Source organism: Schistocerca piceifrons, chromosome 1, assembly GCF_021461385.2.
Source record: "Schistocerca piceifrons isolate TAMUIC-IGC-003096 chromosome 1, iqSchPice1.1, whole genome shotgun sequence".
NCBI lineage: Eukaryota > Metazoa > Arthropoda > Insecta > Orthoptera > Acrididae > Schistocerca > Schistocerca piceifrons.
In genome coordinates, this window is record NC_060138.1 from 463,210,905 (window position 1) to 463,231,764 (window position 20,860).

The following is a 20,860-nucleotide window of genomic DNA, read 5'->3' on the forward strand; positions in this document are numbered from 1 at the left end:
GTCCACAGAATGGTTTGATGCGGCCCTCCATGCTTCTCTATCCGGTGCAGGCCTCTTCATCTCCAAGTAACTACTGCTGCCTACATCCTTTTGAATCTACTTGCTGTATTTCTCTCTTTGTTCTCTCTACAATTTTTTAACCCCCATGATTCCCTCCAGTACTAAATTTGTGATCCCTTGATGCCTCTGAATGTGTCGTACCAACTGATCATTTCTTCCTGTTCAGTACCTCTTCATTAGTTAAGTGATCTACCCATCTAATCTTCAGCATTCTTCTGTGGCACCACATTTCAAAAGTTTCTATTCTTTCCTTGTCTAAACTGCTTCTCATGCATGTTTCATTTCCATATGTGCCTACACACCTACTACAGATACTTTCAGAAGAGACTTCATCACACTTAAATCTGTACTTGATGTTAACAAATTTCCCTTCTTCAGAAATGCTTTTCTTGCCATTGCCAGTCTACATTTTATATCGTTTCTGCTTCAACCATCATCAGTTATTTTGGTGCCAAAAAGCAAGACTCATCTACTTCTTTAAGTGTCTCATTTCCTAATCTAATCCTCTCAGCATCACCTGATTTAATTTCACTGCATTCCATTATCGTCATTTTGCTCTTGTTGATGTTCATCTTACATCCACCTTTCAGGACACTGTCCATTCCGTTGAACTGCTCTTCCAAGCCCTTTGCCGTCTCTGACAGATTTACAGTATCGTTGGCAAAACCCAGAGCTTTTACTTCTCCTCTCTGAACTTTAATTCCTACACCAAATTTTCCTTTTGTTTCATTTACTGCTTGCTCAATGTGCAGACTGAATAACATCTGGGATAGGCTATAATCCTGTCTCACTTCCTTCTCAACCATGGCCTTCCTTTCAGGTCTTACAATCCTTATGACTGCCATCTGGTTTCTGTAAAAATTGTAAATAGCCTTTTGCTCCTTATATTTTACCTCTACCTTCAGAATTTGAAAGAGAGCATTGCAGTCAACATTGTCAAAAGCTTTCTTTAAGTCTACAAATGCTATAAACGCAGGTTTGCGTTTCTTAACTTGTTGTCTATGAGAAATCGTAGGGTCAGTATTGCCTTGCATGCTTCTACATTTCTCTGGAATTCAAACTGATCTTCCCCAGGGTCAGCTTCTACTAATTTTTCCATTCTTCTGTAAAGAATTCATGTTAGTATTTTGCAACCATGACTTATTAAATTGATAATTCAGTAATTTTCACACCTTTCAGCACCTTCTTTCTTTGGGATTGGAATTATTACATTCTTCTTGAAGTCTGATGGTATTTCGCCTGTCTCATACATTTTGCTCACCAGATGGAAGAGTTTTGTCATGGCTGGCTCTCCCAAGGCTATCAGCAATTCTAACAGAATGTTGCCTACTCCTGGGGCCTTGTTTCGACTTAACGTCTTTCAGTGCTCTGTCAAATTCTTCACGCAGTATCATATCTCCCATCTCATCTTCATCTATCAGGCTCTATATGCCCTGGGAATTCCAAGAAAAACCCGGGAATTTTTTCATCTGGTAGAAAACTAGGAAAAACCCAGGAATATTTTAGAATTTCGGGACTTTCTCATTGATCAGTTTTCAGTTAAATTTTTGTAATTTTGACTGGTGAGACGTGGCACTCCAACAAAAAATATTACCGTATCCCGCTACTGCAGAATAATACTGCAGCAACAAAACGTAAACGAGCGGGAGGGAGGGGACAGAATAGAAGTTGCAAAGGAAATGCACCATTTACAACAACAAAACACAGTTCACACATGAGTGTGTGGCAACAGCAAAATCTGTGAAAGGTTAGGATGAAGACTATGCAGTACGTCATAACAACAAACTACTTCTGATAAGCGTGCCATCACAACTGTTTACATTAGGTTCGTTTGAGCAGTTGTCAGCGGACTCACGCACAGTTGAGTGTTCTATGAACAGTACCTTCTCCCACTTCTGGCTGGTTGGTTTGTAGCTCTTACCTACAGTGTATCAGCAGTAGCAACAAGCAGCCATATGCTTCCAGGAAGAACTTTTCTGTCACTCCCAAGGTGCCACATCTGTGCTTGCGCAGAGCAGTATGAGTTGTAGATGGGAGGGGGTAGTCTCCACATGACCTGTGTTTATGGCCTTTACAAATGTCTGCTTGTGTGCTTGTGTCTGTGTATGTGCGGATAGATACTGTATGTGTGTGTGTGTGTGTGCGCGAGTGTATACCTGTCCTTTTTTCCCCCTAAGGTAAGTCTTTCCGCTCCCGGGATTGGAATGACTCCTTACCCTCTCCCTTAAAACCCACATCCTTTCGTCTTTCCCTCTCCCTCCCTCTTTCCTGATGAAGCAACCATTTGTTGCGAAAGCTTTAATTTTGTGTGTATGTTTGTGTTTGTTTGTGTGTCTATCGACCTGCCAGCACTTTTGTTAGGTAAGTCTCATCATCTTTGTTTTTAGATATATTTTTCCCACGTGGAATGTTTCCCTCTATTATATTCATATCTCTATTTGAATATGCGTACGTATAACAGTTTCTTTGGCATTTCAGTGTATAATCAATTTCAAACCTTCCAATGTCTCCAGGTCTCTTCCACATACACGACCTTCTGTGATGAGTCTTAAACCAAGTGTTAGCTGTGACATAGCTCTGTGCAAAATTCTACCATGTGGCTTCCTCTTTCATTCCTTTCCCTGTGTCCTACTACTTTTCCTTCTCTTCCTTTTCCTACAACTGAATTCCAGTCCCCTAAGACTATTAAATTTTCATCTCCCTTAACTGTCTGAATAATTTGTTTTATCTCATGATTCATTTGTTCAATCTCTTCATCATCTGTGGAAGTACACTCATGCTCATAAATTAAGGACAATTGCAGAATGTGATGCCACACAGCGTGACACTACACAAAACTGGCACTAATAACATAGGCACATACGGAACACACACGACACAGATCTGTAAGTTCGCGGTATTGGTGATAAGTTGAGAAAACCATGCTGAATCACATGTGCTACAAAGTGCCACTGTTTCCTGTGCATGTACCCCGACATCAATATAAGATATGATCACCATGCACCCGTACACAGGCCACACAATGGGTTGGCATACTCTGGATCAGGTGATTCAGCAGCTGCTGGGGTATAGCTTCCCATTCTTGCATCAATGCCTGTCTGAGCTCCTGAAGTGTCCTAGGGATTTGAAGATGTGCAAGTATGTCGACCAAGAGCATCCCAGATGTGCTCGATTGGGTTAAGGTCTGGAGAACAGGCTGGCCACTCTGTTCGCCTGATATCTTCTGCTTCAAGGTACTCCTCCAAGATGGCAGCACGATGGGGCCGTGTGTTATCATCCATAAGGAGGAACGTGGGACACACTGCACCCCTGAAAAGGTGGACATACTGGTGCAAAATGACGTGCCGATACATCTGACCTGTTACAGTTCCTTTGTCAAAGATATGCAGGGGTGTACGTGCAACAATCATAATCCCACCCCACACCATCAATCCATAACCTCCATACAGGTCCCTTTCAAGGACATTAAGGGTTTGGTAACTGATTCCTGGTTCACACCAGATGAAAACCCAGCAAGAATCACTGTTCAGAATACACCTGGACCTGATGGTGAGATATCGGTCTTCTTGTGGTGTTCTACACTGTGGACATCCCGTACTGTAGCGCCTGGACATGTTTCCTGTCTGCTGGAATCATTGCCATAATCTTGAGATCACACTTTGTGGCACACAGAGGACCCATGCTACGACCTGCTGTGTTTGACCAGCCTCCAGTCGCTCTAGCATTCTACCCCTTATAACGTCATCAATGTGTGTTCTTTGAGCCATTTTCAACACACAGTCACCATTAGCATGTCTAAAAATGTCTGCACACTTACTTGCTGCACTGTACTTTGAGATGCACCAACACACCTCTGTGTATGTGGACTGCTGCCAGTGCCACCATGCGATGACCGCAGGTCAAATGCACCATATGGTCATACCCCTAGGTGATTTAAACCCGCAAACCATCCTCCAGAGCATTGTTTCACCTTGTATCAGCATTATCCTTAATTTATGAGCATGAGTGTAGTTGGCATATAAGCTTGTACTACTGTGGTGGGTGTGAGCTTTGTGTCTCTCTTGGCTACAATAATGCTCACACTTTGCTGTTAATAGTAGCTTATTTATTATTAAACCTACTCCTGCATTATCGTATTTGACTTTGTGTTTATAACCTGTATTCACCTGACCAGAATTTCTGTTCCTCCTGCCACTTAACTTCACTAATTCCCACTATATCTAACTTTAACATATCCCTTTTTAAATTTTCTAACCTTCCTGTATGGTTAAGGCATCTGACATCCATGCTCTGATCTGTAGAATACCAGTTTTGTTTCCCATAATAACGACATCCTCCTGAGTAATCCCGCCCGCAGATCCAAATGGAGGACTATTTTACCCCGGAATATTTTACCCAGGAGGATGCCATCATCATTTAACCATACAATAGAGCTGCATGCCTTTGGGAAAAATTACTGCTGTAGTTTCCCCTTGATTTCAACCATTTGCAGTACCAGCACAGCAATGCAGTTTTGGTTGATGTTACAAGGCTAGATCAGTCAATCATCCATGCTGTTGCCCCTGTAACTACCAAAAAGGCAACTACCCCTCTTCAGGAACCAAACGTTTATCTGGCCTCTCAACAGATAACCCTTCGTTGTGGTTGCACCTATTGCATGGCTATCTGTATCGCTGAGGCGTGCAGATCTCCCCACCAGTAGCAAGATCTATGGTTCATTGCGTCTTGGCGGCAGCAGGGGGGTGGTCATGAATACATGAACAATAAGATTATGGCTAGGTTCTAGGTGCATATTGTAGAACTGTAAATTGAGGTAGTATTTCTTCTGGTAAAGAGATTTCATTTCAGCTTTTAACCAAATAATTTCATTTTTTGGTTTTGCTATCTTGGCTGATGCGCCTTTTTTTGTTACTTTTTTTCTGATTTAGTTTGGAGTCAGGTTTTTTCAGATTTTTGTTAAGTCTTTTGTCAAGGATTGTTTTTGTTTACACTTCCAAAATACACATATTATTCTAATTACCCGAAGTGGTAGCAACATATTAAGCTTATCCATTATGGATGTTCCAGATAATAATGTTGTAAGTAGTATATAAAAGTTGAAAGTGAGACCTAAAACAACAGCAAATGGTTCATCTCCTCATTGCTCACATTCCCTACAAATATTAATTAATATTTTAGTCTTTGTGCAATTGTATTACATAGTTTGATTATAAATGGTCATGTTTATGAATTTCATACATTATACTTCATGGTTATATTTACCAGTTGGTTTTATATTCCTGCACAGATTGCAGATTTTGGTTTGTCGAACGTCTTCGATGAGCAAAGGTTGTTGAATACCTTTTGTGGCAGTCCTCTGTATGCTTCACCTGAGATTGTTAAGGGAACTCCTTACCATGGCCCTGAAGTGGACTGCTGGTGAGAGAAATTTTTAATGCATGATTAGCAATAATAATAATAATAATAATAATAATAAAGTTGCAGCATATAGTTTTATAATTAGTGTATCTTTGGATAAATTTCACTCTGTTTAGGGAAAACTCTTTTTGCTTCCATAATTGTTTGAATGTATAAGTTTAGCTGCCAGATACTACCTCTAATCTTAAAATGGTGTATTTACTTACAGTGACATTACCATTAAAATTTTGAGCACATTCTGACTCCTTTGTATCTAGAGTTATACACATAAACATACTTCTGCAAACCATTTGTCATTATTAATTATTTCCAGAAAATTATATACAAATGGAAATTCCTAATTTTTATGTTAAAGGTCACTTGGTGTTCTATTATACACATTGGTTTATGGAGCAATGCCTTTTGATGGGTCCAATTTCAAACGTCTTGTGAGACAAATCTCCCAAGGAGACTACTTTGAACCAAAGAAACCATCACGTAAGTAAGACAAGAACAGATCATTTTTCACTTTTTCATTTCCTTGACTATTCAAGTACATATGTGTAGCTGTAATTGAAATAATTTTGTGGCGCAAAACACACTGATAGACTATCATATTAACTATAACACACACACACACACACACACACACACACACACACACACACACACACAGAGAGAGAGAGAGAGAGAGAGAGAGAGAGAGAGAGAGAGAGAGAGTCCGGGAACACTTTCAATTATTTATTGCACGAGATCTAAACATTGTACAGATGTCATATGTATTGCATTTTGAAGAGAAACTCCGAAAGTTTTTTTACAAACATTCAGTATGCGAACCACGAGTGACCCAGCAGATGTCAGTACAGTAATCAAATTCTTGCCTTACCCGTCCCAGCATGACATCGTCGACTGTGGCAGTCACTTCCCGTGTTCTCTCTCAGAGCTCTGCTACATCACATGGTGGAGGCAGTACATACACCAGATCTTCAATGTGTCCCCATGGAAAAAGTTACACAGAGTGAGATCTGGTGCTCAGGGAGGGCACTTCATGAAACAGCTGTCCCCTTCTGTAGCATGGCCGATCCATCGATGTGGCAGCTCCGTTTTCAGGTGCCCACAAACCATGCTGTAGTGGTATACATGGAAAAAAAAAAGAAGCTTTCTGGCTTTCTCTTCAAAATGACATATGTATCGTATCTGTACAGTGTTTGGTTCTTGTGCAGTAAATAATTGAATGTGTTCCCGGACATCATGTACCGTGTGTGTGTGTGTGTGTGTGTGTGTGTGTGTGTGTGTGTTAACTGAAATAATTTACTTTTCCCAACAAAGCATTAAGACAGAAAATCATGGTTCTCTTCAAATGGCACAGTTTATTTGCTTGAAAACTTCTCCAAGATAGGATTGGCAAAGTTAATCCCATAAAAGATGAAGTAGCACATGTAACAAGATAGCAAAACAAGACAGGGCAGCACCTTACTCTGCTTCAAAGCTTTGTATCCGCACATACATTTGCAAGGAAAGTGAAAGCTCTGAAGATGGGATGCAAGTTGTTCTTAGGTAGCTCTGTCAGTAGAGGACTTGCCCACAAAAAGCAAAGGTCCTGTGTTTGAGTCCTGGTTTGGCACACTGTTTTAATCTGCCAGAAAGTTCCGCTATAAAAGAAAGTTAAAATTTGCCAGAAGTAGTACAGAGAGTGTGCTGATAGATTCATTCTATGTGGGGAAAACTGTTAGCACTAGGAAGAAATAATGACTCTTAATGGAAGGTAGGGAAAGGTGATAAATCTCAAAATTTACAGTTAACATATACATACCTGTGCTGTATATCACATACTTGTACTTCTTTGCACAATAGATTAGATTTAACAACATATAATCAGATCTAAGGTCAGATATCTAAATGAAAAAGACATAAAGGTATGAAGACTAGGTTAGCTTTGTCGTGTCAAAACCGGATGATGCAACATTTGGATAACTTGATACCTTTCTTGGAGTTGTATTACTCTTGTCATTACTGATATTTTTGGTACGGAAAAGGAAAAGAATTGACATTGTTAATGTGCATCATGACATGAATGCTGTTTGTATCAAGCCTGTCTATTTTCAAAGGTGCCATCATTTGCATACCCTATTTTGCCTTCCTCTCTCAGTCTCTAGCTTCTAATATTTACACATTTGATAAGTTTCACTGATGCATTGTAATCCAAACATATCCCTTTTACTTTGTGTTGGTACAGCTGTTAAATATTTGAAGAAAAGAATTTTATCGTCATCAGCTGTATAATTCAACTTCATTCTTTACTGGTTCCAGTTTTTACAATCATCATCTTCACTAGAAGAAAAACAGTGCATCAGATTGATGAGAAATGTGTACTACTCATGCAAGACTCATCAGCATACCAAATATGATGATGTCTCACAGTAGTATGTAAAATCCACATAATTTAGCAAATGCGATGAATCATTCAGGCAGATCACTAATGGACAGTTAACAGGTCATTGGCTGACCTGGCACAGTTTGTTTGCTTTGAAAAGACCCCAAAGACAGGGTTGGCAAAATTAATCACATAAAAGATAATGTAAGAAAACAGCAAAATGAAAGGGGGAAGGGCCTTACTCTGCTTCAGAGTTTTGGAACTGCAGATATGTTTGGTTGCTAGGAAGTGAACGGAGGAAAAACTATAAAAGAAGTTCTGTGAAGTTGGGAAGGTAGGATTAATTGACCTGTTAACTGTCGGTAGTCTTTACACAACCTGCCTGTGAGACTTACACCTGTGAGACAGCTTTGTATTTGGTATGTTGATGAGTCTTGTGTAAGTGGGTGCACATTTTTTATCCATCTGATGTACTGCTTTTCTTCCAGTGACGATGGTTGTAAAAACCAAAGCTAGTAAAGAATAAAGTTGAACATGTATGGCTGATGGCTATAAAAATGCTTTTGTTGAAACATAACCATCTGATTTGGGTGACTTAAGAATGTAATATGTACCATAATCCCTTCTTCAGGTCTCTATCTTCACTCTCTCAAACTGAAAAACGACTAGTCAACGTCACATAGAAACAGTCCTGTATTATGAAATCGGAAAGGCACCTTTTCAATGCCATTTTCACATAAGTCTTGAATTTTGCTGGTACCATGTGTACAATATTTGCCTTTACAGCCACCTGATAATAGCCATTCATTCATCTTTATTATAGACTATATGTACTTCACTCGAGTGTAGCCAGTCATACACATTACACTTAAGCACAACTGTAAGCAAGATTGCGAAAACTTTCATTCAGCATCAGTAGCCTCCGTAGACTGTGGTAACAAATCCCCTGTGTCATTGATCTCCATCTGAAATACTTTTGCACTTTCTACTTAAATCACACTATTTTTGCCATACCACTAAAATTGGTGCTATTTTCAGTGTATGGAGCGTTACTGAGATTTTTTGGGATGCCAAATGGAATAGTTAACTTACTACCCACAGCATTACTTCTCTCTGTCTTGCTTTGTTTTGCAGTGTTCAGCATACTCTGTTTACTTCTTGTGCCATGTGAGTCTCCACGTAAGAACTGAAAGAAAGAAATGTGTTTACAGCTTGGATACCATGTACATCAGTTATTCCTCAAATCACACATTGTGCTCTAAATCTTTTGCCTTTAAGACCCACTGTACTGCTTCTTTATGATACATCTTGTACCTGTAAAAGTTTAGTTTAAGAAAACAGTATACATGAAAGTGAGAATACTGAGATTTGCAACAACAGGAGTTAAAAATCACCAACAGTAACAATACATTTGTTTGCAGTGAGTACTTGTAACATATTACATATATACTTCTTATCCTGTTTACAGTATTTCCCTATACTCATTATTACTAATTGTGCAGCTGCATCACCTTTAATTCGAGAAATGCTGACTGTAACACCTGGTCGGAGAGCTGACATTGAGAAGATATGTTCCCATTGGTGGGTGAATGAGGGATATGGAGAGTCTTGTTTAGAAATAGCAGAAGAACTGGCGAACCAAACACCTGTTCGTCTGGATCTCTTGCTGTCACTAGCACCACCTGCACCAAATGTTGGCAGTGACAAGTTGTTAGTGGGAGCTGAACAGGTAATACTTTACTTTATAGCATACTGAGAAATAGATTTATTTGTAAATTTTGCTTCATGTTTTGAAAATAATATGTTTATTGTATTGTGTTCATTATTTCTACATATGTGGTTATGTGTTGTAATCAAGCAGGCAATGGCACAGGCCACAAAAGGTAATGTACTGCAATTTTAGGAAACAATATAACTTAGGTTTATTACAGTAGTACTTAATTTCTGAAATTTTGTTGGAATTTAGAGTAATAGGGGAGTTGAGCAATGTAGTTTCATTTGTTTTACTTTTGATTACCCATCATTGCCCATTTACTTATTTGTCTCAGTCTTGGATAGGTATAAAATCTTTCCATGTTGCAAAAGCAAACTTAGTTTATTTCCGTGTTTTTAAAGGGGTGCTGGATGCATCTTACCCCTGATGTTTTTCCAGGTAGTAAGTGATGTGTTTCTGAGTTTGATTAAAATTGCCCCATGCATTCCACAGTTTTGCTTAGCATGTTGTCCCTGTTCCCAACCCTAACACACCTCTGTGTGTGAAATGCCATTGAAACTGTCACCAATCAGTGTAACAATACCAAAAATTTTCTTTTATTTGAGCAAAAGACAGTAGTCCAAATAACAACAAAAAATGAGACTTCCAACTGAGATCTGTTTTGTATAGTTATACACAAAACAGAATATATTTTAAACTTGTCACCTCTTTCTTTTACATGTAAAAGAAGATCATTAAAGCACAAGTGAGATAATTTTTGTTAAGCTGGGTACATATTTAATTCAACAAATCTGTTGAAAGAGTGTTCCTAATTGCATTGAATTTGTTATTACTATATGTGCATCCATCATAAGAAAATGTAAGCTCTTCATGTTGTAAAACATCTAAGGAATCATGATGAAAAAATATATGATAGTGCGTTAAGAGGTGGATGATATTCCCTATTGCCATACAGTAGTATTTACAAACTTGATGAAGAATTTTATCATTCCCCTTATGGGCACTCAGGAACAGATCTATGCACTGAATGTATATAAGGTGCATATCATCTGATCTGTATATACTGTAAGTATTGTTTTTATGCAAATTACTTAGTAAGTAACAAAGTATAATTGGTTAATTAATAACAGATGTTTAGTTTTCCCGACATATCACTACATTCATAACGTGGAAAAAAGATGACAGCATGTCATACACTACAGGTATTTTATTAAGCTTCTGGTAATGACAGCATAATCTGGTTTTAAATGCATAAAAATTTGAGTTCCAGTAGAACTTCATGTAGGGTAAAGGTGGAAAATCTGTGGCATTTGGACATGAATATCTTAAAGGTGAAGTTATGTTTTACTGGCACTTAATGACAGAATGAATCTGTGAAGCTCTGTTGTTAGTAACTTGCATAAATTATGATATCTCATAATTTGATACAATGAATTGTCATATTCTTTGGTGTATTTGATACATCCTTGTTATTTTGAGGTTTCATCCACTTTTAGACTCAACATTTTTTTCTTTTCTTCTTATTTAGTTCTTAGTGCAGCTTTACTGCTATATCCCACATGATGAAAGTCATGCCTGCCAACATAATTTCAGGGGATGGCATATTGAAAACATTGCTACAAGAAATTTTGCTTTGACATTTTGACACAACCCCTCATGGCACCATTGCAGTTTGAGCCATCATGCCACTTTTGTGGTGTCATTTTAACTGCATGTGGGTACCTGGCTTAATGTCAGTTATTTTCAATCCTCCCTCCCCCCCCCCCCCCCCCTCCCAGTCACACTCCCGGAGGAGAAATATTGTCAGAACTGTAACCAAATAATGTAGCAACATTGTAATCTGTGAATTAAACAATAATATAGGCTGTTTTCAATTATTTTTTCATGTCTCTTCCCCTTTGCCCCTGTCCCCACTTCTAGCAAGCAGGGCAAGAGATGTCTTAGCCCCACCGTCCAGGGTATTTCAAAACGAATGACCTGTTTAACAGTAACACATTACTAAATGTCCACAAAACCCAGAGTAGTTTGCTATATTATTAAAATACTCTGAGTAATTACAACCAGCCACACAGAGAATATCTAGACAATATTAAGAAGGAAGATTGAGTTTCAACATTCCGTCGATGTTGAGGTCATTAGAGACGGATTGTGTCAAGTATGGGAAAGGAAACTGGCTGTGCCTTTTTGAAGGAACTGTCCTGGCATTTGCCTGAGGTGTTTAGGGGAATCACGGAAAACCTAAATTTGGGTGGCTGGATGCAGGTATGAGTCGTTGACCTTCCGAATATGAGTCCAGTGCGTTAACCACTGTGCCACCTCATTTGGTATCCAGACATCGGCTAAATTCTTTGTGTACGATTTCTTTGTTGACAGGAATAACTGTTGTTGTTATTCTGTTTCATAGCTCATTTATGTCACAAATCAAAGAGGTAGGAACGAAAACACATTCCTCTTTGTGTCCTCACAAGAAATAGCCACACGGGTTCATGTCTGGAGATATTGGAGGCCAAGGAAGCAGGGCTGTGTCTCAGGATCCGATATACCGTATGTAGGGGTTGAAGCAGTGTGCCATTGAGAAATTGCTGTATTTTGTTGTACCATTGTCGTTGGGTTCCATTCTGTTGGAATATGGAATGGTTATAGACCACCAGAAATTATGCAGAAAGCTACATCTGCAGCATTTAAAGTTGTCCTTTACAGAATGGGCTGTACGCCTTCTCATAATAAATGGCACAAAACACATTCAGTTCAAACTTCATTCATGCTCAGTCTTTCCTGAGGGTTCTGGAGTCTCCATATGCAGACTATACTGCTGTACCACTAATGTGAAATGTTGCTTCATCAGAGAAAATCCCACATTGAAAATCTCTATCTTCCTTGTCCTCTAACAGAGTTAAATTTTTGTGGGCCATAAACATAGAAAGATGTGCAGTTTCAGTGTGTGTGTGTGTGTGTGTGTGTGTGTGTGTGTGTGTGTGTGTGTGTCCATCCCACAGTAAAGTATTTTGGTACCTCGCAGGACAAACAGGACAAAGCGTCAGGTCCTGTGATGTGACCCTACATACAGCTTCAAGTATTTTTTCCCAGTAACTAGCGACAGAGAAAAATAGTTTTATTTTACAGCCAGTTCCGGTGTTATTTTTTGCCTATTTTGGAAACCACCATCATTTTTGTTTCCTTCCTTCAGACAATCACAACACATGACTTTGATGTCATGCAAACAAGTCTCTTGTGGTAACACTGGACACTGAGAATGTTTATTCAATATCTGTTTTACTATTTTGTGAATGAAGTTTGTGGTTACAATATATTTCGTACTCTGGGGATTAGGTTAGGTTTGGAAGGTACCAGATGTCATCTTGATTTATGTGTTTACAAAAAAGAAGTGCTTTTTCTGGTGTTCTTCATATTAATGTTATGAAAATATCTTGTTTAATTTGATGCACCACCTTAAAAATCAGCCAGAAATGTGCTGTTTTTTGTACAATAAGATGTGCAAATTTTTTGGAAGATTCACGTCAGTGACCAATACTATAACTGGACCTTAGTTCATTTGGCATCACATCTAGAGCCCTAAATTCCGTGTGTGAGCTATCAACTATTATTTTAAGATTATGCATAATCCTCAGAGTTAAGAATAAAAATCAAAATCCAGTTTCAGCATTAGTAACTATTAGTTACCAGTACCAGTAAACTGCTACCCTCAGATTTATGTCTTAACATGAGAGTGGTAAAATACCAAATTTCACATTTAATTAAAGCCGCCAGTTTCGAGCTATGTTACTGAAAAGATGATTTAATTTTACTTTTTGCTTTATCATTAATAAGAAATTTTATGTCCCTACCCATAACATATATTGTGTGGACTAAACCTCTTGGCACACTTTAAGAAAAATACAGTGGCACAGTTGTGCTCACACATTTCATAAACATAAAAAAGGGACCCATTTAACGTCAGTAGTCATATTATCATCGGACTGTTTTTTTCTTGCTGCATTAAACTGTTCTTGGCACACTTCAAGAAAAATACAGTGGCACAGTTGTGCTCACACATTTCATAAACATAAAAAAGGGACCCATTTAACGTCAGTAGTCATATTATCATCGGACTGTTTTTTTCTTGCTGCATTAAACTGTTCTTTGATTACTTTTGTAGGTATTGTATCCAATTAATACAGTATATAGATACCAAAACAATGTTAACAACCTGATGCACAATGTTAATACAGGGGGTAATCACTTTTAAACTGTTGCACTGCTGTCATTTGTGTGGAATAGTGGTATTTGACTGATGACTTTGTTACAGAGGAATTTTGGACAGTTTGAAATGTATTTCAGTCAGTGATGAAGAGGGGGGTGGGCCAGATTTTTCCAGTACAAAACAGAGTACAGTCACTGTATAATGATAAAATCCAAGTTAATGGGTTTGTCCGTACATTTGTCTAACTTAATAGACTAGCAGTGCGAACAGGGACAGAGTCATCTTGGAAAATGGTACCATTGGCAGGGAGTAAGTTGAACATGGTGCACTTCAAAGCATGAAATAACCACAGAATGTGTCCCTGGAGAGTAACAGTTACAGTAATATTAATATAGATTCAATAAGTTTAAACTTATATTTGTACTGTCACTGTGACACATCCATTGAATGGTAGGATGGAGACAGTATAAAGCAAGATGTTTTGAGTGTTGCATGCCTACTGGTCAATTTTTTAAAAGGATATAAATTTTCTGGTTGTGAATCATATGATTATCAATTTTGATATCTCAACCTGTAACAATGAACATACACTCAATGCTGTAATATTAATCTTCCACAGACACATTGTTATACATTTTATTTCAAACTAGTCACATTTAAATTTGTTTCCTGCCTTATATATAAACTTTCTCTAAACTAACTTTCAGTTCAAATAAAGAAAGTTAACAGAGTAGAGTTTCATTTTTCGTAATTTTTTTATGTTCACTCAGTATGTAATTTGTACAAAATTTATTTTTGGTGATGCTTACGTGGCTCACGTAGCCTCTGTTAAATCTCTGAATTGTTTGAAAGCAGGACAGTTAGTAGTTTTTCACCAGATGAAATAGATATACTTTTAGACACACCATTTTTCATGTTTTTTTTTTTTTTATTTCATACAAAAGCATTGTTTACATTTTTGAAAGTAAAACAATTACAATCACCTAAGATCATTACTTCCAGTGGGCTGCCAACCTTGACATTTACTCTGAACAGTGTTGGTGATAAAGAACAGAATCTCTGGTGAGCAGTGAAGCGATGTATTTGTCTTGATGTTCTCAGTCAGCCAACTAACACATGTCAAAGATGTAGATTGTCAAACAAGCAGAATGTTGGTTCCTACTTAGGTCATACAACTGACTTCCATAAGTAGCTTGTACGGCATTTGGTGTTATTAAAAATTGTGCTTATGCATTCTGCAGGCAATATACTGGTTCCTAAACCAAAACCTTAACCATGTTTGCCGTACATAAACCACATCTATTGATGAAAACAACATAAAAATGACTTCCATTCAGCATAGGTCCATATTGCATGGTTTGAGAGCACCATTTATGGTACATTAACACACAATAATTTTTGTGTACTGATAAAGGCAGTTTAGTTAAGACGAATGAAGGTAACACTCTTATTGTTCATTGACAAACTCATCTTATGAAATGTGTGCCCCTTTTTGTAGGATGGAGGTGCTACTGGTATGGGAAATGATGTCTTAACATCAGTACCAGCCCGCTGTCATTCTGTAGGCAGCCTCATGGAACTTGACCATCGTCCATCAGATGTTATTTTGGAAGATGTTGCAGGCAAGGATACAGCAAAGAGGAAACTTGAAGGAGGTGAGAGACTGTGTTCAGTCTGTCTGTAAAGTAGCTGTAAATAGCAGAGTATAGGGATGGAAAGTACATCAACTCCGTGATGAACAGTATTTCCAGAATTAGTCTTTCACTCAGTAGCAGCAGTGTGTGCGGTATACTGAAACTTCCTGGCAATTACAACTTCTATTGGACTGGGACTTATATCTACAACCTCACCTTTTGCGGGCAGTGATCTTAGCAACTGAGTTATCCAGGTGTGACTTATGACCCACCCTCACAACTCCTATTCTGCCACTATCCCTCAGCTACTTTCTGAATTCCACAGAAGCTCTCCTGCATACCATACTGAAGTAACACTGTTGGAAGAAAGGGGGATACTGCAGAGAAATTGCTTAGTGAGAGCCTGATCAAGCTTTTGCTGAAAACGCATTGTTTGGCAGAATACAGTGTGATGATAGGCACAGAGATGAAAAGTACCAATACCGTTTAAGGCTACTTGAGATTTATTGCTTCAGCCATCATTAAATGATTTTCCTGACTTTTGCCATTGTGAGTGGCTGGTAATGTCAAAGGGCAGGGAGGAATCAAGCCCATCATCAGAGATTACGTATACCCAAAGGCTTTTCCCCAGGTTATTACCACTGTGGTTCCCCATTAACTAATCACAATGGTCATTATCTGCAGCATTGGAATCCAGGAGTTATTTACTGCGAGGCTATTTTCTTTGTTGTTGAGCTATTTTTGTATTTTCATGTTTGTGAATTTCTATGGCTTTCCTGAACAACTGGAATGGTAGGTGTTCTTCACAGCAAGAACCTCTCTGTTAGTGAAATTTATAATGTAACCGGTCTCATACTCTGGGTGCTCCACTATGGCTGATTTCTCCACCTGTCGCAACAACCTCAATCACTATAGCAGGTGGCGGGGGGCAGCAGCATTGAGCAGGAAAAAGCCCTCAGATGTTCGGTATGACAGGTACTTATAATCTCTGCTCATGGGCTTGAATCCAGTCCACCACCAGCGATGGAGAGCGAGCTTTCACCCACACTGGGGAATCATCAAGAAAATCATTAAACGTCTGCTGAAGATCTTGAGACAGAAGCCAACAGCCGATACAGAGGCGGCCACGAAGGCTCAGCACTTTTGTACTAGCTAGCAATCTCTAACAAACTTACTTAAGACAAAAATCCAGGAATGGAACAGTCTTTTTGTTGTGCCCATCTATGACTCAGCATCCACTGCATGGTGAGTAGCAACTTTCCTTCTCACAATATTGAAACTTACTTAAGAAAAATTTGAGGTTATTTGGAGTTTCACTGGGAATTGTTCTTTGCAAATAAAAAAAAGATGGGAGAGGAAAGTGGCACCAGAAGTACACTCTACTACACAACATGAGTTGGTTTTAGGTCAGATGTTCCTCCATTGGGTGCTTACAAAGTACTAAATATGCTATTATTATCTGAGGTGGTTGTTCTTCTCAGCACTTCTGTGCTTATCTGGAGTGAAATTTAAAAAATTCTTTGTGACGTATATAATACATCCAATGTGTAATCCCCCTCCCCGGAACACCCTTCTTGATTTCCTTGAGCCAATTAGTGGTGTTCTCCCTGTGATTCAGATTCATTTTGTCATTCTGTGAGATGACATTCTTTTAGTGTGCCCATAAAAGTACAACACTTCCGTTAAATGTGGCAATATTTTGTTACTTCTTCTATGCTTGGATCTATATTCTTCTCACTCTTCCCTGGGCCAAAATATCTTCCTCATAATTTTGTCTCCCCCTTTACTTATTTTATGTATAGCAGACACTTTCCATTTGGTTGGATTCATTCAATGTTTCTGCATGACTGCTGTGCAATCTTCCTTTAGTGCTACTGCCGACAACTCTGTTGATGTTATCCACTCTCTCATAGCTAGACAAATTTCTGTGTAATGTTGGCTTCCCTGGTATACATTTGATTTTATGTTGGTATTTCTATCCTTTTATATGGTGTCCAAAATTATCGCAAGATCAACCTCTTAAAGCATTTCAACATTTATCTTTATTGTAATGCATTTTCAGCCAGTCTACAAACATTCAAAAATCAATTTCATGTTCAGACTTTTCTAAATGTGATTCAATTTCTCACTCTCAATTGCACCAAGATTTCTTGGTGATATCGTTAAGTTTGAGATAAAAGATTGCACACAGCATGATCTTCCTCACACTATAATATCTGCTCTCATCAGATTACCTTTTCAGTCTTGTCTCCAGACCTGTTTTGTAGAACCTTGAGTAAGGTCATTTAGTTGACAAGTTCTCCTTTATACTGCATTGTTATGTAATTCTGCAGCTAGTAAGACTCTATTTGGTGTTTTTGTGGTTTTCAATCGTGTTATTCCTCCATATTTCTTTGTATTGGGTAGTGGTGATTGTGCTCTTTATTTGTTTATTTGAGTCTTAAAGCATGAGCCATCTACTATCAGAACTGGTGAAACCATAAAATTTACAAAAATATGTTAAAGTTATAAATTTAAAGTATAGATATCTAACTACCAGGTGAATCAAGAATATCTGCAAAATCGGCCATGTCATTGTGTAACAGAGCACTGAATTCTTACTTGTGCAGCAGAGAGGGCCAAGTCTTGGAGGCAGTGAATTTATCACTGGATGTGTCAAGAAATGAGTAACAATCTCTATGTTGCAACTTTTTTGTCTGGAATCTTGTGTTGTTAGATTGCACTACAATATGTCCATATCAGTAGGCAAAATCGTTTCTTACATTGTATTCTTTGAAGTCGTAATATTTCATTTGGATACTGACTACACCAATCTTTGGCAGTAATTTCGGTATTCATGGGCTTCTTACTGTAATTGATGTGAAAGCAATCCTATTTCCTGTGTACCTGTATTTCAGCATTATTGTGTAGTGTAAGGTATATGTTGTCCTGAGTGGTGAACTGAAAATTGACTTTCATACATTTTGCTACATAATGGAAACATTTGTAGATGAAAACTGCAGATCAGGTGGAAGAATGTTTGGAAATCAGAAGCTGCTGATGTAATGAAGCCTTCTTCTCGGTGGCATTTTCCATTAGGGAAGACATAAAGAATTATTTTGAAGGAAGGCACAAAATAGTGGCCATGTAAAAGGCGAGGTACTTTATAATAATAATACCAAAGTTTGTGTATAAGAGGAAAATTACTGGTGCACTTGACTCCTCACTTAGTGATCAAAGAAATTACTCTTCCTATATCTAAAACCGAAGACATAGTAAGTCTCATGCAGAAACTGTCTTGCCCACCATGAAAAGCTCTTCAGCCATTGCAGTTTTATGAGGAACGGTATTAGCTAGTGAAACTGCTTGCACTGGTAATGAAAGTTTCAACACAGTGTCTGAAGTCTGCGTCAGTAGTTCACATGAAATGCCTGATATTGCACGTGAAGTGTCTGATATTGTAATGTAAATGAGTGCAAATTGAAGTCTTAAAACAACAGTATTACTCAGTATGTATGAATAGTGTCTATCATGATAATAATTCTATTAACATACTTGATTACATACAGATCACTTTCTTTTTATTGTGTTAAAGACTTAATTGAACTACAAACTTTTAGTGAGTGAAATCCTATTTTGTATTCTCCTCAGTTTTCTGATGTTGTTCTTGATATGTTGTTATCCAGTTTACGTTGAAATACTTTTTTATTGCTGTGAGGAAAAGTAACTACAGTGCCATTTTATTTTCATGTAAAAGCTTTTTTCAGAAGATTTTGAAATTTAAAAAAGAGTGCAGTTTTGTAAAAGAAAAGTAAAATTGTATGATATTGAACAAAAATGCCCAAGTCAAAACTTAAATTAACAAAAAAGATTGGTTCTTTATAAATAAGATTTCACAAAACGGTAGAACGTTAATTCTAAACCATTAATATATAACTACGAAATAAAAATGTTTTTGACCATCATTGTTTTGACTCGAGTGGTTTTTATATCCATATTTAAAAATATGCCTTCAGTGACTTTTCATACTAGAGACTTTGTGTGTCATGTAAATGAATTAACTGGTACTGCATTGTCCCATTCTTCTTATTTTATACCATATATATCTGGCTTTGTTTTCCTATGAAACAGTTTTGTGTTTTGCAGTAATTCATAATTTTTTTCATTTTTGAAAGGTAGAATTCCCCATGGATTACTGAAAGACATTTCTGCAATGTATTTAATCTGCATTGAGCTCTTGTTAAACCTTGTTTGGTTGTAACATTAAATAGACAGTACTGACAGCTGTAAAAACATGTGCGAAGCTATTCCTTCGTAACAACTAATACAAGGGGAAATCTGCAGTTCACCTTGGCTTGCATGGATTAAAACGTACAAGTTAAGAATATATTACTCTAGAAGTGCAAGACATGATGTAAGCAGAGTTAAAAAGGAGCTGATGTTATTGCACCAGATTCATCCTGAGACAGTTTGCCAAAAAGATTGTGGTTTTAACTGTAGTAAATGTTGTTGTTTCAAGGAGTTGAACTGAGAGGACAGTGTTCAATTATATGAAAAGGGATAACATTATTTATGAAGTCCTCAGATACCAACACATTAGTATGTAGGGAGGAGGGGAGAGCAAGGTGGGGGTTGAGGGGGGGGGGGGGGACTCTCAATCTCTCAATTCAATTCATGTTTATGCAACAAGCAGTAAATGTGTTAAAAGTTAAAATCTAGAAATTTAAATATAAAAATGGATAACAACAGTGTCATTGATATGAGAGGAAAAATTTGGTTGTCAGTGCTTCTGTTTATTATTGCTGTATGGCTGATTTGTTACAGGATAGGCGACAACCAACTGTTGGCCAATATATGCATCTATTAAATTTCAGGCATGCAGCTGTGCAATTTCCCACTCTTCTACTGACATTTCAACAGTGTGTAAGGGGTGTTCAAAAAGAAACGAGCTGGAGGCATAATTACAGAAACCAGTACCATTATGTTAGAAGTACTGATCCTGGCACTGTGTCCCACTGTGACACAAGGCAGTGAATGGCTGTCTCATAAAATTACCAGGGCTGCAATTTTAACTAGTTCCGCACGTACAGCTGGATGTCGTCGTCCGTGATGAATCGTTTGCCCCTCAGAGCCTTTTTAAGGGGACCAAAAATGGCGTAATCACGGGGGAGAGGTCTGGACTGTATGGAGGTTGGCCGAGAACCTCTCATTTGAATTACTGCAGAAGTGCCGCGACTGTGTTGGCTGTATAAGGCTTTGCATTGTTGTGGAGCAGAATGAGCCCATGGGTGAGATTGCCTGGTCGTTTTGATTTGATCACTTGGCAAAGGGTGGTCAAGGTTTGCGAGTAATGATGGACATTCACTGTTGTCCCATGCTGCAGGAAGTGAATCAGAAGGGGTCCGTCTTAGTCAAAGAAGAGCGTCAGCATAGCCTTTCCTGCACTCATGTGGATGGCAACATCCAGCTGTATGTGCAGAACTGGTTAACATCGCAGCCCC

General features: G+C 38.2%; 1 protein-coding gene across 2 annotated transcripts in view; it reads left to right on the top strand.

Moving 5' to 3' along the window:
* Positions 1-20,860, top strand: part of LOC124794057 (serine/threonine-protein kinase par-1) — a 381,725-nt gene that overhangs the window by 235,319 nt on the left and 125,546 nt on the right. For both annotated transcript variants that reach the window (XM_047258068.1, XM_047258069.1), the window contains exons 8-11: positions 5,348-5,478; positions 5,834-5,955; positions 9,334-9,560; positions 15,245-15,401. In XM_047258068.1, the coding sequence (XP_047114024.1) occupies positions 5,348-5,478; positions 5,834-5,955; positions 9,334-9,560; positions 15,245-15,401 (637 nt within the window). The remainder of the gene's footprint in view (positions 1-5,347; positions 5,479-5,833; positions 5,956-9,333; positions 9,561-15,244; positions 15,402-20,860) is intronic.